This window comes from Marmota monax, unplaced genomic scaffold (assembly GCF_021218885.2).
Source record: "Marmota monax isolate L192 unplaced genomic scaffold, Marmota_monax_Labrador192_F-V1.1 WCK01_AAM20220418_F8-fsc00082, whole genome shotgun sequence".
Lineage (NCBI taxonomy): Eukaryota > Metazoa > Chordata > Mammalia > Rodentia > Sciuridae > Marmota > Marmota monax.
Genome location: NW_026695207.1, coordinates 2,477,610 through 2,500,956, shown reverse-complemented (window position 1 = coordinate 2,500,956; position 23,347 = coordinate 2,477,610). Strand labels below are relative to the sequence as shown.

The following is a 23,347-nucleotide window of genomic DNA, read 5'->3' as shown; positions in this document are numbered from 1 at the left end:
GTTTATACTTTGTGTCTGCTTCTCCATTGCAGTGCCATTGCTGCTGGTGACCACATCAGTACGGTGCCATCAGTACACAGGCCTCTTCAGGCCTGTCCCCACTTCAGGAGCTCTGAGGAACAGTGACCCACCATCTGTTGCCTTCTGGTCTCATGTGCTTACGCTTTTTGGCCATCCTTTGGTTAGGATTCCTAAGTGTGCCTCTGCCTTTCCACACGCCCTGTGCCTCCTCCGCCTTGTGTTTGCAAACTCTGGTGGGTTTTGTTCCCTCTAGGATAGTTCAGATCTTTCAAATTGCACTGAAAACCCTCTCCAACGTGGAATTGTGGTTTCTGATTTACTTATGTGCACAGTGTCCCATGTCTCTGAAAATCCCCTGGGGACCGTGTAGGCTGTAGAGAGGAGAGGTCAGATAGGAGAGTGACCCACACTGAAGGACTGGGTCCAGGATCCTTGTCAAAGTTCTAAAGTGCTTCTTATGTAAAGGTGCCTGGTTTCCCCCATCCCCAGAGTCATTCCCTGGGGTGGGGAGCACAGGGCCCCACAGTCTCTTTTTCCCCTACAGAAGCCTCCACAGCTAGTTTCTCAGGGGCCCTCACTGTGGTGCCATTGAAAATCCCAACCTCCTTCTAACAAAGGCAGTTGACAGCTTTGTGCCTAAGAAGCCATGTTTTGCATTTTCTATTCCAAGGACTCTGGTTTTAGGTGTGGGGTGGTGGTATATATTTAGGGTTTCAAGCTGATTTTTCTTCCCACTAAGTTATTATAGAAAAGAAGCGCAGGGCTAAGGCCCAAAAAAGAATCTCGAGAACAATTCTGCTGCCTTCGTTGAATGTTGCTCTTTCTGATGCCGGCCCTCAGCCTGCAGAGAGCCCCCTCCCTCTCACACCTGGCATAGCTCTTGCTTCATCCTGTCTCCCCAGGAGGCTGTCAAGATGTCATCTGTAGCTCCGTGTCCCCTCCCCTTCCCAGGGACCTCCCAAGACCCTGGCACCTGTGGTACCACAGGCTAGGAAATGCTTTTGCCTCTGTGGTATCTCAGAGAGAAAATCCCATGACTACAAATGACCTGGTACCTACTTCCTGCTTAAGAAGCCCATGTCACACCAGGGCCAGGGAAGTTAACCTTGAAGATGTTTGTTCTTCCCGACTTGGGTCAGTGGATCCATAAATGTGACATCCCTGGGGCCGGCTGCAGTTCTCTGCCCAGGTGAAATGCTTGTCAACTCCAGGAAGGAATTCTCAGCCCAATAAGTGTCCACACCACTCGGTGAGGACTTTTAACTGTCAACATTTAGAACATCAGTATAGGGGTGGTTTCCGAAGGCTTGGGTATGCTTTGTATTTGACTCTCTATGTTCCTTCCAACACTCTGTATATCCCAAATAGTCCGTGGTGGACCTGGAGAATACCACTCCACTTAACTGCTCACTCCCTGGCCCCTTGGAAGGTTGCCAGTGCTCTGAGGTCTTAGGATGACTGGCATTTACCTATGAATTAAGTACTGAGCTGAGGAAGAAGTGCTTAGTGGCCCTGCCTTACCTTCTACTTACAGACATGGTTGACCTTCTGAAAGTGTAAATGCCAAAGGCAGAATGGGCTGGTGATGCCAGCCTCAGATTCTCTGCCAGGAGAATTAGAGTCAGCGTCTCTCATAAAAGCAGTGGGGAGAAGGTAGCCTCGCTGATGCTTTTCTGGCTGGGGTTTCATCCTTGCCCCCCTCAGTGGCACAGAAGGTGCCGCATGAGGAAATCAAATTGGACTCTTCATAGCTGCATTTAATGAAAGGAGAAAAACATCAAAATGGGCAACATGAGGGTGAAACAATGCAGATCTTGTTCTGTTGACAGGAGAACCATTAGATATCTGTTTGGTAGCAGGTTCTGGAAACTGCACCAGGGAATTCCTTTCTGCTTAGCATTACTTCCAGGGGCAGCCCAGCCCTTTCCCCTCTGCCCCTCACTGACTCCAGGGCTCGCCCAGGCCTCCTGCAGGAATGCCCCTGGTGGTGGTGCCCACTCTCAGTGCAAGCCCTTGGGGTTGGCTCAGCCGCCCACCCTCCTGGAAACCTTCTTGGAATCCACCAACCCAGGTATGGGCCTTTCTCTGGGCACCAGGGGTCTTAGGACTGTGCCGTACAGTTTATCCCACACTTCACAGCACTTAATTTTCTCACACTTCACAACACTTCATTTTGACCTCTAATATTTTTCCTGTTTTGCTCCCTGCACTTTAAGATAAGAATGTTCTCCTAAACTTGCTTTCTATCTCCCACTGGACCTCGTAAAATTCTATCCACTAAACATGACTAATAAGCAGATGTTGAGTAAGTAAGTGCCCACCCAGACTTCTGGTTGTTTCTCTGGGCCTCCGGTTTTTCTGTGGGCCTCCTCTCCCCAGGCTCCATGTAAGTCCTCCCTCATTTCACAGATGCTTAGGTGGAGTGAGAGGGGCCCGAGGAGCCTTCCTCCTGCAATGAAATCCCTCGCCCAAGTATGCTGGCACCCTCTACTCTCCTGACCTGAAGAGCCCACCTTTCCCCGCTGGCCATCTGGCACTGTCTGCTGGGCTTCCTGCTTTGAGTCCTTCTTCTACCCTGTTACAGGATGGAGAAATGTGCAGTGAGTCTGTCTCAGCTGGACGTTGCTCAGTGCAAAATTCGGGGCACTTGAAAGACAGGATAAATATTTAATGTCAGGAAGCTTGAAGGCTTGCCAGGGGGCTCCCAAATGTATTTCCTGGCACTGCTGCTCAGAAAACTCCCCACCCTGTCTTCACCCAGTTTCAACCCCTTCTGAGCTCCATGCCCTGGCCCAGCGGCAGCTCATCCCTGCTCCACTTGCCTGCCGCCTGGTGTCCTCCTGCCCAGGTCTGCATCATGTGCCCCTGAGGTGCTTTACATTCTGTTTCTGATTCTCTTGTGAACTTCAGAATTATAAAACTTGAGAGCAGAAAGAGAACCAGAGACAACCCATCCCACCCCTCAGTTTTGTATGAAGAACTCATGGATCCAGAGGATCATATGCTTACATGAATTTATCCCAATTACTGAGAATAAAAGGTGCTTCTGTGGAAATAATGCAAGAGGATCCATACTCGGATCTCCGAAGGTTGGAGTGGGCACTTTGCGAAGGAATCACCAAAGTATGAGGCAGGCCTGCACATACTTCCTGCCTGGGTTAGAATCTTCAGACTCAATCCAAACTGCCCATGGTAGGCGAGGTCTCCCTAGTGGCCCTGATTCCAGCCAATCACAGTTCGTAATTAACACATGTTATATTCAAAAGGCCCACTCGCACCACCAGATACTTAGCATGTACTGGCTCATGTGTTCTCACAAGAGTCCTTGGAGGGAATGTCCACTCTATGCAATGACAAGGAGGCTTACTGGTGCAATGCAGCCTGCCCAGTGGTGCATAGCAAGTGGGGATTGGAGCCAGAACTGGAACCAAGCTTTGCAGTCTTGTGGTGGGAGGCAGGTTCCAGAGGGCCAGGCAGTGTGACATCCAGCAGATGGGATCCAACAGCAGGCAGGGATGTCCATACTCACAGACCTGGGCCAGGGTGGCATGGAGATTGCCTCATAGTGTCTGCTGAGCACCCATTGATCAAATCGCATTGGTAAGAGAAGATCAGCACACACAGGCCCTGATTACTGCTGTCCTTCAGCCTAGTTTTCTAATGTTCATTATTCTGCTCGAGGTCCAGATTATTTAAAACTGTGTTCTGGGCAGCGTGTAATTGCATTTTAAAATATATTTGATAAAGCGGAAACAAGAACATTGATTTATAATTGGGTTTAGGTTTTCAAATATTCTAGTAAGAAAACTCTCAATGATAATATCTTATAAAATGTTTCTGTGTGTATGAAATTTCTTTCAAAGTACTTCCATATGTATTATTTTGATAATGACAACAATCCACTCTATCTAGGTGGAGACTGAAACTATAATAAGAGATTCAAATTCACAGTTTCATTGTAGCCTGCAATAAAAGAACAATCAGAGTTGGCATCACAGTGATAATAATAGGTACACAGTCACCGTCAGATTTAATGTTCCAGACTACCTGAGATGGACTTTCATCTCTATAACAAGTACAAGGGAGTGGCTCTAACTAAAAATACCACTATAAAAAAAATCCCCAAACCAAAAATGCATCTTCAGAACAAGCCTGCCAGATATGGCAAATGAAAATGCTAGAAAAATGTCAGAAGAAAATTTTCTCCCAAAGTTGTTACCTTGAGCTTTGTGTAGCAGAGATCATGTGGTGCCCATCTGCCCACCTCACCCCAAGCAGAGATAAAAGCACAGATACAGGGGTCACATTGGGGAACAGAAAGTAGGTCACGCAGCAGTTAATAGGAAGCTTTCTACCCTGCAGGAGCTCTTTCCCTTGGAGTCTATTTTCTCTAATGTCGGCACACACTTGCAGCCTCCCTTTGGCTGAATTTCAATCCTCTTTCCTTCAGATCCCCCTTGTCCACCCATGGATTTAGGTGTGTCTCTGGTAAACAACATTTGGCTCCATCTTGTCTTCTCGGACCCAAAGTCTCTCTCTTTTACTTAACAAGTGTAATGCATTTACGTGTATTATAATTACTGCTGCAGTCTTGTTTTGCTTTTTTTTTTTAACCCACCTCTTTGCTTTTAATTATTTATTTTAATTATTATTTGCTTTTAATTATTCTTTCTCATCTTCTACCTTCTCTTGACCAATGGAGATTCTTCTCTTTCATTCTCTCAAATAAATTGGGAATGAAATATCCTAGTCTGGTTTAGTTTCCTGCTTGGTCTTGGTGATTTGGTCTTGGTTTTAGTTATTGACTTAAAGCCTGTAGCCCGTGCGTGTAACTTACCAGATGCACCCTGGGGAGCTGTGCAGGCCTCGTTCTGAGTCTGATACTCTCTACCCATTTCCCATGCTAGCTTGCTTGAGTGTTTCTAAACTAAGTTGCTCAAACGATCCATTTATTGTTATTGTGTTTAGCAGTTTCTTTGCTCAGTGCTGCCTCTGGATCCCATTTCTCCTTCCAGGACTCAGTTTCTTTATTACAAAAATGCTTTCTTTCTGTGCAAACGTGTGCATGCTAATCAATCGACATATTATTTTCTAAAAGTTGTTATTTTTTCTAGTTGTGACAATGTTTTCTAACATTTTGAAATCATAACTGCCTGTTTTCCTAGCATCTGTTATACTGAGAAGTCTCCTGCCTGTCTACTTCCTGTCCCTGGGTGGAGGAGCAGATCTCTTGGTCATCACAGGATTCCATCTTGTGGAAAAGAGACTCCTGTGCTAAAGTGGGTTGGCTACCACTCTTCCTGTGGGACTCAGTGTGGCTCCTCCACCACAGGCTCATGCTGCGCCAGGCCATTGTCCCGTATCTCCTCTCCACTGACTCTCTTTTCTATTCTCAAACTGTTACTGGAAGTTGGATCTCTCTGTTACGTCTTCCATCTCAACGGCTTTTCCCTCCTCACTTCCGTGGTCTCCTGAGCCATTTGAGGAGTTGTTTACTCAGATCGTCTTCCTCCTTAGGATAACCCTTGAGTTTAAGACCTCAACATTGACATGACCATCTCGAGAGAGATGACTCCTTCTGGAAGCAGCCCTGTCGTTTTCTCCTGCAAATCGCTGGTTCACGATGGAGTCTAACCTGCCCTCAGCACCTGAGTCTTGTCGAATGGCCTGTTTCAGGTTGTTGCAACACGGTCCGGTCTTGCTCATTCTGCTCTCTGTATCCACTGACTCTTCCTCATGTGACTACTGCCTTACAAGGTCCATGATATTTTATCATGAGGTCACTTTCAGTGGGAACAGGGGCCCCGCCTGGAGTGGGAATGTCCCTGCCCTCTGGGGTGTCATGGATCCTTTACAAGCAGCATTGTCCGTGCTTTCCTGGAGCCCCAAGGACTTTCTCTAGGTTTTCACCTGGTAATAACCCTTCAATTTGGGATGCTCATTATGAAGCCGATGACATAACTTCCAACCCAACACCTGCATTTGGAGTTCGTGTTTGTCACTGAAGCTGATGGGTATTCTCCTGGGCTGGCAAGTAGAGTTACTGGGGTCTTCTGCATGGGAGAAACAGCCTTTTGAAGCTGCTGGCTTTGTAGCGGGGTCTCAGTCCCAGTTGAGGGAAAGGTGATCTTTCCCTGTGGGCATTGAAAGCACCTGCTGACTGCTGCCACACATGTCCTGCTCCTGGACACTTCTGGCTGGCCCTGCAGCTCCGGCCCTTTCCCAGAGCTCTCTCTGTCTCTGTCCTTGGTGAGTCCTCTCTGTCTGTCCCTAAGGTAGTGGTGCATTCAGCAAGCATTTGTTGGGTCTCCCTGCTTCACACACACAGCTCTGGTCTCCCAGGAGCAAAGGCCAGTGTGATGTGGGCATTGACCTCTACCAGCTCAACCTGTGGCCAGAGGCAGGCTGTCAGCCAAAACAGTGCTGCGAGGAGGGTTCTGTGAGTGTCCCACAGTGCAGAGGTGGTCAAGGACTGCGGTTCCTCCAGGGTATGAGAAAGAAGCAGGTTGACTTTGAAAAATATAAAAATGGATTGAAATAAAGAAATTCTTCCATAGGAAATTGAAGTACAATTAATAATCAAAGTACACATGAGTCTTTATGACACTAAGTGTTAGGAGGAGTTAATGCCCCAGCATGTTCCTGCAAGTCAAGGTTGTGGTCCTCAGCACATTAAATGTCAGAGTCGATGTTCCTCCAAGGAAATACTCTGGAGCAGATGTTTACAGGACAAACCTAACCACTGCATGTTTTAAAAAATATTTTTTTAGTTGTCAATGGACCTTTATTTTATTATTTATATGCAGTGCTGAGAATCGAAACCAGTGCCTCATACATGCTAGGCAAGCGCTCTACCTCTGAGCCACCACCCCAGCCCCTAAACTCTGTATTCTTGAGGCAATATTTTAACATGGGGTTTGTTTTTCTAATCTTAACAATGTCTTACTCAGCATCCTGATGATTTTATAACTCTTCTGAGGTTTTTTACGTTATTAAACTTCACTTTATGTAAGCAACTTCTTCTTTCAGATATCTCAGCTTATCTTTAAGATGAATACTAGTGGGTAGACTGAGCACAATCTACTGTTTAGATTATTAAGTCTAGAGGAATTAATTTTACAGCAAACAGCTACCAGTTGTTCCTGATGCAAGATGTTCAAATTAAGGAGGGGAGGGAGGGAGGGAGAGGCAGGCAGCAGAGAGGGAAATGTTTTTGGTAGCGTTGTCTTTTCTCGGTTTATTTTAAAATCCAAATACGGTATCTGAGCATTTCATTTTCTTGCAGAGGATCTGCCCGTACAAGATTCATCTTGCACCTTTTCCAGGGCACCGCGCTGCTCATCCTCCCCAGCACTAATTCTGCAGTAGGTTTTCCTCCAAGTGCATTTTCTTTCTTCTTTTCATCTCCTGCTATATTTAGTGCCAGTTCTGTGTTTGTTAGGGGGTGAGGTGGTATTAGCAGCCAAGAGCTTTTCTGAAGGCCGACAGTGAGTTTGCTGTAAGGCAGAGCCGGTCCTAAGACACGGGGGCTGATGGTCAAGACCAGGGGGGCTCAGGCCCAGCGAGGCCAGCAGTTAAGACTGGACGACCCTGAATCAGAGCAGGCCTCTTGCCCATTTGAGCTGATGAGCAGCTTCTGAATAAAGGCCAGGATGTTGCGAAATGCCCTCATTCCTGATGTTTAATTAGAATGGCCAGGGCTTTGATGGGCTTGTTTTTCCCACAGAGACTATATCTGAATACTTAACCAAATCAGAATGATCTGAACTGAATCATGGTGTGAAGTCACTTTGGCAGAGAACTGCAGGTGGAGCCCCAAGACCCTCTTCCCGTCCCTTCCTGCCAAGGGCATGTCTTGAGCCTCCTCTTGTTCCCATCCTTGACTTCTGCTGGTCCCCATGGTCTCTCCTTCCTAGTTCTTGCCCTCAGCAGAGTTTGCTGGTTGTCAGATTCAGATCAGGTGGACTTAAGGGGCCCCCACTTGCTGATGTGGATGGAAATGTAGCCAACTGTCTCCCTCACCTTGAAAATGATGGATTTAAAGATGATGGCACAGGGGGACATCAGGGCATGTGGAAGACTCGGCAGGAGAAGGAAGCCAACCGTGTGCACCTGCAGCCTGTCTTGAGCCCACACACACCAAGCCCAGGTGCCTGGTGAGCAGCCCCGAGTGCCACCCATCGGTCATCTCCTGCTGCGTGTGTATCTCCCCACCTCCGTTTCAGTCAACCGCAAGCCTAGGAGTACAACAAGCAGCCTCTATAGGCAACATATTTGATGAGATTATATATTCTGAAATTTTAAAGCAGCTTGTTTTAACTTCAGAACTATGTCTGTGGAGTAACTGAAAAATATTTTACCTAATTGACTTCAAGACGGAATCTCAGCTAGATTTAAATTTTCTCCCTGAAGCAATCAAGCTTTGTATTTTCTGCTCTTAGGGTTTTCAGTGACGTACATATTGAAAATTTCTGTCTATAGACACATAAGCATTGATTTCAATAATTTGGTCCTGAGAAAAATACTAATCCTAGTCAATCGGGACGCAAATGTATGACGATTATCTCGAATTGCAGAACCAAAGCAAATTCTGCCAGCCTCTGACAGAATCTGAGCTAGACGAGGATGATGTTCCGTTTGGGTCTTGATCCTTCATGCTGCCTTACAGCTTCTCCGCTGCTCTCAGATCTGACTGTGTTCTGTGCTAATATCACTAGTAGTAGCATGAATTAAACAACCATGGTGCACCTTCTCAGGTAAGTGTCCTCTGACTTCATGGCCTTCCAGATACTGAATATGGCAGAGCATTAAGGGGTACTCCTTTTCTTGTTCTTCTTTTGTGGGTTTTTTGTGTGTGTGTGCTGGGATTGAACCCAGGCCAGGGGTCCTTTACCACTGAACCACATCCCAAGTCTTTTTTTTTTTTTTTAAATAATGATTTAACCTGTACTATTTTATTTTTTAATTTTTTAAATATTATATATATAATTTTTAAATATTATATATATTTAGAATATTTAAAGTATTTAAAATGCTCACCATCTACAACATATATATATATATATATGTTGTAGATGGACATAATATATACATTGTAGGTGGATATAATCCTCCTTTATTTTATTTATTTATTTTTATGTGGTGCTGAGGATCGAACCCATGCTTCACACATGCGAGCTCAGCGCTCGACCTCTGAGCCACAACCCCAGCCCCCTTTTTTTAAATATTTATTTGTTCTACTTAGTTGTACATGACAGCAGAATGCATTTCAATTCATCGTACACAAATTGAGTGCAACATTTCAATTCTCTGGTTGTACACAGTGTAGAGACGCACCATTTATGCAGTCATAAACGTACCTAGGGTAATGATGTCCGTCTCATTCCACCATCTTTCCTATCCCCATAACCCCTCCCCACCCTCCCCTTTGCCCAATCCAAAGTTCCACCATTCTTCCCATACGCCGCCCCCATCATAGATCAGCATCCACTAATCAGAAGAAACATTCAGCCTTTAGTTTTTGGGGACTGGCTTACTTAGCAAAATATTCTCCAACTCCATCCATTTACCTGCAAAAACCATGATTTTATTCTCTTTTGATGCTGAGTAACATTTCATAGTGTGTATATACCACAGTTTCTTTATCCATTTATCCATTCATCTATTGGTGGGCTTCCAGGTTGGTTCCACAGTTTAGCTATCGTGAATTCAGCTGCTATAAACATTGGTGTGGCTGTGTCACTATAATATGCTGATTTTAATTCCTGTGGATATAGACCAAGGAGTGGTATAGCTGGGTCAAATGGTGGTTCCATTCCAAGTTCTCTGAGGAATCTCCACACTGCTTTCCAAAGTGTTTGCACCAATTTGTAGTCCCACCATCAATGTGTAAGTGTGCCTTTTTCCCACATCCTCTCCAACACTTATGATTGATTCTATTCTTGATACTGCCATTCTGACTGGGATGAGACGTTGCATTTCTCTAATTACTAAAGATGTTGAACACTTTTTCTTATATTTGTTTATCACTTATATATCTTCTTCTGAGTAGTGTCTGTTCAGTTTCTTAGCCCATTTATTGATTGGGTTTTTGGGGGGGTGTAAAGTTTTTGAGTTCTTTATATATCCTGGAGATTAGTGCTCTGTCTGATGTACATGTGGTAAAAAATTTTTCCCATACTGTAGGCTCTCTCTTCATCTCAATGATTGTCTCTTTTGCTGAGAAGAAGCTTTTTAGTTTAAATCCATCCCATTTATTTATTCTTGTGATAGATTTCTTGTGCTTTAGGACTCTTGTTAAGGAAGTCAGGAACTAATCTGACATGGTGAAGATTAGGACCTACTTTTTCTTCTGTTAGGTGCAGGGTCTCTGGTCTAATTCCTAGGTCTTTGGTCCACTTTGAATTGAGTTTTCTGCATGATGAGAGACACAGGTTTAATTTCACTATACTGCATATGGATTTCCAGTTTTTCCAGCACCATTTGTTGAAGAGGCTATCTTTACTCCAATGTATGTTTTTGGCCACTTTGTCTAATATAACTGTATTTGTGTGGGTTTTTCTCTGTCTTCTATTCTGTACTATTGATCTACATGTCTATTTTGGTGCCAATACCATGCTGTTTTTGTTACTATAGCTTTGTAGTATAGTTTAAGGTCTGATATTGTGATGCCTCCTGCTTTACTTTTCTTGCTAAGGATTGTTTGGGCTATTCTGAGTCTCTTATTTTTTTTTTTTTTGTTATTTTGAGACAAGTTCTCACTAAGTTGCTGAAGCAGGCCTCCAATTTGTGATCCTTCTGCCTCAGCCTCCCGAATAGCTTCAACTACAGGTGTGCACTATCGTGCCTGAGTCAGAGCATTAAGGGGCACGCTACCTGAGGACAGATTTAAGGCCACGACCAACCCCAATCTAAACCTCGCACTTGGGTAGAAACATGATGTGCAGATCTGGCCCCAGGTGGCCTGTGGGAAGATGCCCTCAACTGAGCACATTTCCGGCCAGCAGCCAGTGGTCCCGCTCCTGGGGTCCCTGGAGCCCAGAGCTGTGCTGGGGCTTTCAGAGAAATGTAGAATTCCTAGGAAAAGCAGCCCAAGAAGTGAAGCTAAAACATTGTCCTGCATCTGCGTCAGTGGGGCTCCTGTGCTACAAACGTCCTTCATCTCACACCAGGACAGGGAGGAGAAACACCACAGTGGGAAGGAGGAGAAAGAGAGGGTTGTATGGATGTTGACCAAAGAGGCATAAAGCAAGTGGATTTGGGGTCACTAAAATGTTTCTGAGAAATATCGTATTTTCTTCAGGGAAATAATAAGAATCAAGACTTTTAAGACCATTCCCAGTGCTCCAGGTGCTCATTTAAACCTCCCATCAGGATGAAGAGGCTAGTGGTGCCATGATCCCCATTCTACAGACATAGAAACTGAGACCAGAGAGGGTAATGAACCTGCAGAAAATCTCACAGCTCTCTGGGTTTGAACCTGGACCACTGGCTGGTTCTTCTTAGTCCTCTACCCACCTCTCATCTGTTTTAATGTCATTTAGCTATTGTGTCATCCTTTAATGTATGGCAATGTTTTTGCAACAATGTTTTTGCTTTTTGTTTTTACTTGTTTTTCATTCTTTTCTTTTATTTTTTAATCTTTTCCTTTTTATTGGTGCATTATAATTATATATATCAGTGGGATTTACTGTGTTCATATATGCACACAATAAAACAGTATAATTTGACCAAGTTCATTCCCCAGTACCTCCCCTTTCCCTCCCCTCCCTCCCCCAATCCCCTTACTCTATTCCACTGGTCTCCCTTCTATTTCTCTTTTGAATTTGTTCTAATTAGTCATACATGACAGGGGAATGCATTTTGACACTTTATACACAAATGGAGCACAACTTCTCATTCCTCTGGCTGTACGTGTGCAGAGTCACACCAATAGTGTAATCAGACATGTATACAGGGTACTAATGTCTGTCCCATCCGTCCTTCCCCTCCCCACTGCCCACCCCTCCCCTCACTTCCCTCTACACAACCCAAAGTTCCTTCATCTTCCCTACTGCCTCTCACGATGGATCAGCATCTGCTTATAAGAGAAAACACTCGGCCTTTGGTTTTGGGGGATTGGCTTATTTCGCTTAGCATGATGTTCTATAGTTCCATCAATCTACCTGAAAATGCCAAAGTTCATTCTTCTTTAAGGTTGAGTAATATTCCATTGTGTATATGTACCGCAGTTTCCCTATCCATTCATCTACTAAAGGGCATCTAGGTTGGTTCCGCAGTTCAGCTGTTGTGAATTGAGCTGCTATAAACATTGATGTGGCTGTGTCCCTGTAGTAAACCTCCCTTTACTCTCTGCCTCTTTTGCATTTTCTTCCTGAATCATTCCTAAAAACCTTGTTGACAAGTCTGTTTTCGATTTTTTTTCCTTTTTATTGGTACATTAAGTCCATTGTCAACAATGTTTTTAGGAATGATTCAGAAAGAAAATGTAAGAGGCAGAGAGTAAAGGGATGTGTACTAGTGATGTTCAGAAGGACTTTCAGTTGAGTTTTACTGCTGTCTCACCAGGCCCACCGCTGGGTTAATGGAGCAGGTCCAAGGGCAGATTTCTTTACTTGTGATTTTTTTTTAAATCATTACCTTTTTGTGTTTCCTGTCTTGGGTCATCGTCTTGGTCCACTGTCTCTTTAGCATAATGGTGAGAATGTGGATGATCCCTGGAGAGTGTGTAGGCTACTTGTCCTTCCACATGACACATAAACCCCCTGCCTGCAGCACACTCGTCAGCCACACCTGGGGGGACTCTGCATCCACCATCTCACCTGGTCCTAAGGGTGCGCCCTGGGAAGGTGGCCCTCTGGCGAGGTGAGCTCATCACTAGAACCACAGTAAGTGGTGAGGGACCCTGGATGTCATTCTGAAAGGACTCCATCCTTCTTGCACTCAGCAAGCTGCTCCTGCAGCCACGCCTACCCAGCCAGCAGGGGGAAGCAGCCCACAGTCTGTCTGTCCTTCAGAGAGTGAATGGAAAAGCAAGACGCGGTGGACACTCAGCAGAAGTTTATTCCATCAAATAGAAGAAGGAAATCGTCATGGATAGTACAGTCTGAGGAACTTTGAGGGCACATGCTAGTGGGAAAGGTCAGCTCCCAAGGACACAGGTGACGTGACTCTACTCACAGGAGGTCTCTCCAGTGGAAATGGAAGGACAGTTGCCAGGGTTGGGAGGAGGAAGAAACGGGGAGTTTTTGACTGATAGGTGCAGAGTTTCAGTTTTGCAAGATGAAAAGCTAGATATGTCGCTCTGTGGTGTGAACATAGTTAATATTTCTTACACTTTAAAGTGATCTAGAGAGTAAATTTAATAATATGTTTCTCCACATGATTAAAAATTGCCTAGAAATTTTTTTGAAAAAAAATTTCTCTGTGTGGAAGACAGACTGGCAGCCAGGACGAGGTGAAGCCAGCCTGCCCATGCCACTGGGCACCATCTTTGTGGGTTTAGACTCCAAACTAAGCCTGTGGTCTGTTTGTATTTTCTTTTACATTTTCTTTTTTGTATTTACAAACACATACATTTTTGTACCAGGGATTGAAGCCAGGGGTACTTAACCACTGAGCCACATCCCCAGCCCTTTTTATATTTTTATTTATTTTGGCCTTACTAAATTGCTGAGACTGGCTTGGAACTCGCAATCCTCTTGCCCCAGCCTCTCAAGCAACTGGGATTATAGGCATGTGACACTGCACTGGGCTCTTTTCCATATTTTTATTGGTGTCTTATAATCATGCATAATGCATTCATTTTTACATATTCATACATACACACAAATATAACAATATAATTTGGTCAATTTTGTGGTCTGGTTGTATCCTTACAATCTGCCATTGCAGCAGTAAAAGGGGTGGGAGATGTGTTCATCTGTTTTCTACACAAATCAGCTGAATTTATAATAACCATTTCAGATGAGATCCTGCACATCCCCACAGTGGTTTAATTAACTGACGTGTTTCTCCTGCCAACAGAATTACTTAAAAACATAATTTCAGGTTTATTTTAAAAGGCATACAGGCCCCTCATACTTTGTCTTAGAAATTCCCTTTGTTCTTCATGTGTAACCGTGATACTGACATGATTTTATTGCAGTGTGGCTTGGTGGGGGTCCCCAGGGGAGGGTGGGATGTGCTTGTCCAATTCGCGGATGGTGCTGATGCTCCTTGTGGTTTTAAACCCCATCATTAATAACCTCTCGAGGACCCACTAAACCGCTGCACATTTCCTTTCTTCCTCTCTTCTCAGCAATGCAGCAAAAAAGCCTCTGCCTCTCTCCTGTGGCTCTGGAAGTCGTCAGGCATCATCGCCAACCGCCCCTGGCCGCGGATCTCCCTCACAGTCATCACCACGGCCATCATACTCACCATGGCCGTGTTCAACATGGTAAGCCCCAGGGCTCGTGCCACGTAGGACTCGTGCCAGGCCGGGCATTCTTGCCTTTCATGGCCTGTCCTGGTGCAGTCCTTTGGTGACACCCATTACTGTAACTCCTTTGGTGACATCCATGGCTTCCTGCCTATTAAATTCAGTGTCTATCAGCTGCAGCAAATTTCTCCAAGGAGAAGAAGGTTTCCACAGGTGACCTGGAGAGAGCCGGTGGCTTCATAGGGCAGTACCTACCTGTGTCCTTGCTCCTGGTGACTGCTTGGCAGAGCACAGAAGTCACAAGGAAGTGCTGTAGGACCATCACACTAAGAGGGTGCAGCAGACGAGTGTCCTGCCCAGGACTTTGGAGGGCTGATTTCAAACCCAGCTCCTGACTTATGCTGTGAGCTTTGGAAAGATTTCCCTGAAGTGTCACAAGCTCTGTTTCCACTTCTGGAAAGTGACAGCCAGGATTTATCCACCAGGTGGTCCTAAGGCTGAAGTGAGCTGAGTTCTCTCCATGCTTAGGTCAATGCTGGGCATTGTATCAAGTGGAACCAGTGGCCACTCTTCCCATACCTGTATCATCATTACTGGTGTCTACCCCAAGATGGCACTTAGGCGTGAGTGTGCTTGGAGACACATTCTCCTTATTATTCCTTCATCATCATCATCATCATCATCATCATCATCATCATCACCATCACCCAGAAGGGTCCTTGATACTTTGCAAGTGGTTGGAAAAGCAGAAGAGCATGAGAATGAGTTCTTGCTTCTCAGAAGCCTAGCATTAGGTTGAGGTGACAGAGCACATACAATTTAATAATAATGTCGTTTTCATAAAGGAAAAAGCAGTCATTGCAAAATAGAAAAGATTCTTTCTGCATATAAATGCATAAGTGTGTCCCAGGGCCACTGCTGGAGCTCAGAGCCCAAGGCACGCTCTGCCTTCAAGGAGCTCAGAGTGGGTCCAGAGACAGCCCACTAGTGGACCTGTTCAGGAATCATCCTGATGCACACCAGAGGCAGCCACTGAGGCACACAGAGGTGGCAGGAAGGCAGAGCAGACCTGCTGGCTGAGTTCTGAAGCACGAGGAGTTCACCAGAGGGACCTGAGGAGGTGGGGCCAAGAGAAGGTGGGCAAGAAATGAGGAGAGATGGCCCTTGGGTCTAGAACGAGAGCAGAAATTTGCAGAAAAAGTAGTGAAAAATAGGGCTAAGGAAGTGGATGTTGGCCCTGGGTGCTCACATGGAGTCCACCCTCAGCCCCTGCAACAGGTCACACAATTGCCCCCAGACACCTGGAGATTCAGGTGAGGCCAGTGCCTGCTAGAGCCCAGATAGGCTGGAGCCCCAGCACAGGAGTGGAGTGGTCTCTCCATCCTCTCCATCAGGAGGACCTGCGTCTTGCCCTCCTCCACCCTGAGGATGTCATGGGGTCGTGGGCAGAGAGGTAGGTAGGCAAGAGCCTCGGCTAGAGACTGAAACCCGAGTGTTCCCACAGCGGGTTCCCCACGCTCAGCCTGTGGCGTGTTGTGCATTAGTGCTGCCCTGAGATCGGCTCCCCGGGAAGCGCAGTCAGCTCAGAGCAGTTTTGTAGATTAAGCAGCAGGCGCCAGCTGAGTCCAAGGTGAACTCAACAAGGAGGGGCAGAGAAACAGCACTCTTGGAGGATAACAGGGTGCACTGGCAGGAGTTCTGAGTGGTTTTTGCAGCCAGAAAGTTGTGTGTCCTTTCCACTCAGAAGTGAGTGTCTGCTGCAATGTCTTTATCATCAAACCTCCTCGTCTCCCACCTGTGCCCGTCAACGTGCTTCCTGAGTTCACCTTCACTGGCCAGTAGCAGCGTGTTATAGCAATAAGCCATCTGACATGATATCTGCATGGAAAGATATCTCTTTAGGAGGTCTTTGTTTTCTTCATATTTCCAAACATCCTAAGAAGTGAATTCTCTGTAAGGAGTAGTCACTCATTAGTTTCTAAGTGAGTGATTTAATAAGTAATGAGTGAGTGAATAGGTAAGTACCTAACCTTCTGAAAAAGAAACCATTGCCTTTTGTGTAAAATCCAAACGCAGAGTTATTAGGTAATAATTTTAGTTATTAAAAATCAGGTAATTTTTTTTAGGAGCATTCAACTGGGAAACATCTGATTTGGAAGCTGACCACATGTCATGTGGGTAATTCGTAATGCTAGATGGTAATTTAGTGGCTGTCTGTGAATGTTTGGCAAGCACAGCACTTAGGAGACCTCTCTGCAGCAACCAGGATACTTCTAGAGAGAGGTTTGTCTTCAGTACCAGAAGGAAGTCTCCCACTGTTGTCCTTCCTCACAGAGAGCAGAGTGCATTGCCAAGGGAAGTGGAGGAGTCCGCTGAAGACACTCGCACAGGGTGACAGAGGCTTTGAGAGGAAGTTACCAGGGATGGGGAGAGAGGAATGGTGGTGCTCCGTGGGACAGAGCAGCCCACACTGAGCAACCTTCTCTGGGGCAAGGAAATGGCTTTCTATCCCGTCCTGTCCTTCCATGCGGAGGGAAGGGGACCAGTGGCCATTTTTATTGACACCTGGTGCACCGAGATCAGTGGCTGTGGTCCGTGCAGGTGCTCTAGTATTTATGTCAAAGCAAAATCATAAGATGGTATGGAAGCTGACGTTAGATATGGAAAGGAAGTAATTCTCCCTAGTAGTAGTGCCAACTTATAATTTATTAATCACAGAAGAGCTTGTCCCCGGGGCTGTGCCTTTGATCACATCAAACAGATTACAAGGAAATGCCCTCAGCTCCTCCGGTCCCCTGCTGCTGAGCTGGAGGGCAGAGGCGGACCCAGCCTCCTGGCCACACTCCCCACTGGGTGGTGCCACCAGCTTCAGATCATGGGAGCAGAGCCGGCAGGTTAGAAGGCACCCCCACAGGTGCAGTACCAGGGAGTTGTCTTGCCTCTCACCTGGGAAAGTGGACACCTCCCCTGGGGGCCAGCAAAACTCCTAAGTTTCTCTTAGGGACAAAGCAAGGAACTTTGGTTTTTTCCCTTTTGTCTGTCCTTAATGTTTGCTATTCTTTGTTGTGTAATAACACGTCTGACATAACTCCCGCAACTCTGACAGCATGAGACTCAGTGGCATCAGGACATAGGCAACTCGGTGCAGTGGTCACCACTGTCCACCACCAGACTTGTGCAAGCGGGAACTCTGTCCCACGAAGCACCGCCAGTCCTCCCTCCCCTGTCCCTGGTAACCAGCGTTCCACTTTCTGTCCCCGTGAGTTTGCTGGTCCAGTACCTCCTACAGGTGGGGTCACAGGGGAACTGTACTTGTGCCTGGCTCATCTCACAGCACGCTGTGCCCAAGGCCTCGGCTTCTTATTGAGGCCCAGCCCCTCTACAGCAGTGAGCCTCAGTCTCCTGCATTTCACACCGCCCTTATTAACAGCTTCTCCAGCATCTTCTGCCATTACCCAGTTTGCCTCAGAGGGAGACAGTTGGGAATAATTTGAGATGGCCTGAAGCTGCCCATGACTTCCCTCTCTTGTTGACTATGGAGCTGGGCCCCTTTCACATTGAGACTTTTCATCCATTTTTAATAACTACTTTTTTTTTGAGCCTGCATTTTAACAGCCCTTGTGAGAGTCAGAGCCAATAAGAGCAGTGTGTTCAGAGGACCAGCTTTTAAAATTTCATTATGCACTGATATTGAGAGTACAGGTCAAGTTTCATATAAAATAAATTGTGGGATTTTATCAGGATATTTTTAACATCTGATGTTCATCTGTTTGATATCAAATATCTCAATAAAAAGTGGAGAATAACCAATTAGCTGTCCACTTTCTTTTTAATATAGGTTCTTGATATCAAGTTGCAGGTGCCTGGTGTTGAACTTGAGTTCATAGCACATGTGTGAGCTAGACAGCCCTGCCAGGGCTTCCTCTGATCCTTGACACTGCCACCCTGGGACTGCCCTTGTCATTAGGCAATTTCTTCTGACAAACTCCCAAGAAATGTATTATACGTAAACATTTCATGAATTTGTAAGCCTCACAGACAAGGGGTCAGCTGAGGTCACTGGAAATGCCACTGAACTTCAGATTGTATGCAGATGGCAGGCACAGTACCAGCAGGCTTAAGGCGCCGTATCAAATCGTGTGCTGACACTTGGACATGCTCTGAAAAACATGATCTTAAGACGATTCTAATTGCCTGGGAAATGTAAAATTCAGAAGTAAAGTAGACACAGTGCTGTTAGCACTGAAGGGGGGTGTCTTATTCTGGATGACAGTGTCACTTTCCCAACCACTACCAGGACCGAACATGTGCAAATGCCCGCGGGTAGTGCTGATGCCGAGGTTCCCCGTGTGGAGCCAGTGGGGAGGGTCAACTCAGAAGAAAGGGAGACAGGGGATCAGAGGTCACTTGGCTTAGGGATGCTTGAGGAACACTGGAAAGAGGCAGCCGAGGGGCCGATGAGCCCTTCGTGCGCAGAGACTGAGTTCACTGTTATGCAGCACCTGTGCCCATGAAACGCTTGCCCAAAGTGTCTCTCTCCTCCCACAGCAACGACTTCACACCCCTTCTTACTTCTTTAGATTCTGTTCTGTGGCAATTACATCAAGAAGGTTTTTTAATCATCTTAAGACTCTGCCTAAAACTAAGTTTGGTGGTCATCCACCAAGTTAACAGTCTCCTGTTATTTGTCATTTCTTGATTCTTTGCTGACACAGAATTTTGGCCATATTAAATCTAAAGCTATAACATTTTGAAGCCAAATATTTACCAAGCAATTTTTCCATTCATTTTTTTCTGATATATTTGAATTGGCACATGTACAGTTCTACTATGGGTTGTGACACTTTTTGTAAATTCTTTAGCAGTAAATAAAGAAATCTACTGCATTTCTTTGATTTTTAAATTAACGTTTTCCTAAGCCTTACCAAATGACAAAGTGCTATATCTAGTGTTAGTCCTGGGAGAGAAGAGTCTTATCCCCAAGAACATACGAATAAACACCTTCCTGTCTCCCTACGTGAGCTCAGGTGTTGGCCAGTATCTATGCCATCAAAGGAGATAAATGAGTAGACAAAAGCCGCCGGAAATAATTCAGGGAAGTTTTGTTTTCCAACTTCGAGTATGAATGCTTAGCCTTTGCAGAACCACTGCCTAGATTCATAGAGGAGATGGATTTCTTCCAGCCAGGTGAACATGGCCCAAGTCACAGCACCCTGGTTTATCTTTCCAGAACGTTCCTCTGACACTCAGCCACATTACAGCAGGTGACCCTGGGTCACCTGGTCTAGGAGAGAGACTGGTAGGGGTGAGAGAGGGAGGAGAGGCTGAGTCCTTCCAGCCTAGCTAACAGGCCACCACGGCCTTCTGGGTGCTATTAGTGACCACATGACACAAGAGCTCACTCTCTTTGTCTTTTTGGGATTCCTTTTTATTCTCCCTGAGAATATCCATCCTCTCAGATTTGTGATGCCTTACCCAGATGTTCACAAACAGTTACCTTTTGCCCGTAGTGTTAATTTTCTTCTTCCTTTCTTTCTTTTTCTTTTTCTTTTTTTTTTAATATTGGGGCACCCAACCACAGAGCCATATCCCCAGTCCTTTTTATTTTATTTATGTTTTTATTTTAAGACAGGATCTCTAACTTGCTTAGGACCTGGCTAAGCTGCTGAGGCTGGTTTTAAACTTGTAATCCTCTTGCCTCAGCCTCCCAAGTTGCTGAAGTTATAGTCATGGGCCACTGCACTGGGCTAATTTTGTTTTTTGAAATCAAAACCCACAGAACTCTATTGACTCACTTAGCATGTGAACCAAGAAGGCACAGTTACTGTAAGAGACCTTGTTCCCGAGGCTCTGGTTGTCTTGGAAAGCAGAATGTCACACACGTGGCCGTGCCAGCTAGCCGAGCCCTCTGTCCCAGGCTCTGTGCATTCAATATTTATACAGGTGCTTCTGTTTTCTTTAGCATCAATCTTGGAGCCCTGGCATGCTTTATTGAATGTGCAGCACAACAGTTATTTAGTTACTGGATAGAAATTCCCAAGGCTTCAAACAGGACAAGATGGGAGACATAAGTGTTTCCGGTACGGAGACACTGTCCTATGAGCCATCCTATTCCCACACATAAGGACACAGCCGCTCATAAACAGCACCCACCTGATAAGTTTTAAATCTCATTTGCGCTAACTCATTGAAAACACCTTTCTCTCTGCAGTTTTTCTTGAGCAACTCAGAGGAAACAATCCTCCCCACTGCCAACGTGTCAAACTCAAGTTTTCCTGCCTCAAACAACCAGGCAGCAATTCTGCGTGCACAAAGCTTATTTTTCCTGCCGGTAAGAAAGTGGCACTTGTCACTCTTCATGTCATTTCCTTATATGCTGTCAGTCTGGACAGTGTATGTCAGCAGAGGTCTGTCCTGGACTTTGCTCCTTTCTCAACTTCACTCCCTGGGTTTGTAGAGGGGGTCCTGAATTTACAGATACAGTGGTCACTGGCGTCCTAATCCAAGTGTGAAAACACAGGAGTCTCACGGTACTGCTGCCAACCCTGTGGTCTTCCTTCTCCTGCCCCACCTGCCCTGGGCATCCACGGATGTGTGGCTGAGTTTCTGAGTGTGTTGCTCATGGGCTTTGCTGACCGGTCCAGTGCATTCATGTTGCCCCGCAACGCTGTGGGGATGGAGTCCACACCTCCCACTTCTGCCTCTCCTGTGATTCTGTCCTCAAATAATTCTTGCTGACTCTTTTTGACCAGTGTCACAAAGGAACTAGACTGAAATGCCAAACTTTCAAAGACATAAATTTTTCTAGTGGAAAAAAAAGTTAAATCAGTCACTTACTACTTAATTTGTTTATTTCATGATTTTATTGAGAAAAAAAATTTAGACCCCTCTCTTCATCTTCTGAATCACCATCTAGTAGTAGCCCAGGGTCTTCCCATTAACTTCTGTCTCCACCGTCAATTTTGAGAATGCCAATGGACTCTTGGAGACTGAAATTGGTAAGTGGATACATGTATTTCCAAAGTCACCTGCCACTGTTTTCAACTCCATTAGCTGTGACAATAGATCCCTCCATTCTTCCTTTACTGATGTTCTCCTTGATAGTTTGCTTTCACCCCTTTTCTCATCATTTTAAGTTCCTAGGAATCCCACAGCTCTGGTACTAAAAACATTGGCCTCTGATGTTATTTGGGGTTCCTGAAGCTGAGGCTGGTCCACGGGCAAGATGACCAAGGTCTGGCAGCAATGTCCCCAGGGTTTGGGAGGAGGGGAACCATAGCTTCATCCCTTGTCCAAGGGGGTCCTGTCTTCCAATTGAGTGTCATCGCAAGCCCTGGTCTGGATCAGAGACCTTGTCTTTTCTACTTAAGTTGCGTGACAAGTAAGAGACAGAATTCACCACGAGGGTGTTCTGGTTGTAATCCCCAGGGGGCAACTGGGAGCATCTGCAAATATACAAATATAAATATTTCCCGTATGGTTTGCCTCCTCCTCCTGGAGCCGGTGACATCCACATGATCCACAGCCCAGTGGGGAGAGAACGCCAAGTAATTCTTCCCAGCATTCACATGGCAATTTAAGTTGAAAGTTTAAAGTGAAAATGCATTTTTTATAGAAAAGAAAGTATAGCTGGCAAGAACAATTTTTAAAAATCTCTCTGATATATTTGGGTAGAACAGCTCACCATCATTAAAGGAATAAGACCATCACTATGAATTTCACTTAGGTTCGTCTATTATCTTTGCAATTGGAATAAATAATTAGAAACCCAAGATGGGAAAGACAGCATTGCTTAACCTGAAAAGAGATGAACAAAGTGCATGGTAGAGTATTGAAAATCTCAGTAGGATTTAGTAAGCAGGCTTCCCTCCTTCCAACCTTGAGTTCCCAGAAAGCAGATTCTGGTCAGCTCTGCCAGGGAGGCACCTGTCCACAGGGGCTGTCTGCATGGAAGCTTCAGGATTAACTCAGGAGCTCAGAGTCCCTGAGGAGCCTGGAAGCACCTTGGCTCCCTCCTTGAGAGGTCTCCAGGGACACCACAAAGCTGTGCACCACACAGTCCTTTCTCTCAAACCCACGTTACATCATGCCTAAGGTTGGCAGGTGAGCAGAGAGGAGTAGGAGTACCCCTTCCCTGCTGGGGGCGGCAAAAAGTGACATAGCTCTTCTTAATGCCAACTATAGGCCACCAAGAAAACCCAGACACAGGTGGACTCTTTTCCTTGCATCACTAATATTGGAAATTAGTCTTAAAGATGGACAAACACAGAGGTGTTTGTCAAGGTATTCATATAATATTAGCCACAAAAAGCAGGGAAAAGACCTCAAAAGTTACTAAAAGCAATTTTTAAATAAATTTTGTTACAACCACACTGTAAAATTCACCCAGCCTTTATGATAGAGGTTGTAAAAATATTTAGTAACATAAAAATATATGCACTTATGGAAAATTATTAATTGAGAATTACTATCTAAAACTTCCAAATAGCATGATCGTCACTTTCTAACATAATAACCCTGATTATTATTAGTAGCAAAAAAAAAAAAAGACTAGAAAGACAAACAAAAAACTAGCAATGTTAGCTAAGGTGGTTTTGGGGATTGTTAGAGACCCTCATTTTCATAGGTCCTTCTTTAACATCAAATGTATTGTTTCCACAGCAAGGAGGAAAGGTCATTTTAAAATGCCAAATGCAATTACCCATAAAGGATCTTTGTCACAGAAGCTCTTCACACCACAGTGGGCATTATTTATGTACAATGCTATCTCCTTCAATAAACTGCCTCAGGAAGTAGATATTATTCAAATTCCCATTTTGCAGATGAGGAAACAGAGGACCATAGACATCAGTAAAACCCTGAGACAAAGCAACTATTACTTGACATAAAACATAAGCTGATTTCATC

At 45.2% G+C, this 23,347-nt stretch overlaps 1 protein-coding gene across 1 annotated transcript in view; it reads left to right on the top strand.

Moving 5' to 3' along the window:
• Adcy2 (adenylate cyclase 2) overlaps positions 1-23,347 on the top strand; it is a 377,019-nt gene that overhangs the window by 302,287 nt on the left and 51,385 nt on the right. Inside the window, exons 16-17 of the mRNA XM_046430364.1 lie at positions 14,321-14,458; positions 20,652-20,771. Coding sequence (XP_046286320.1) covers positions 14,321-14,458; positions 20,652-20,771 — 258 coding nt within the window. The remainder of the gene's footprint in view (positions 1-14,320; positions 14,459-20,651; positions 20,772-23,347) is intronic.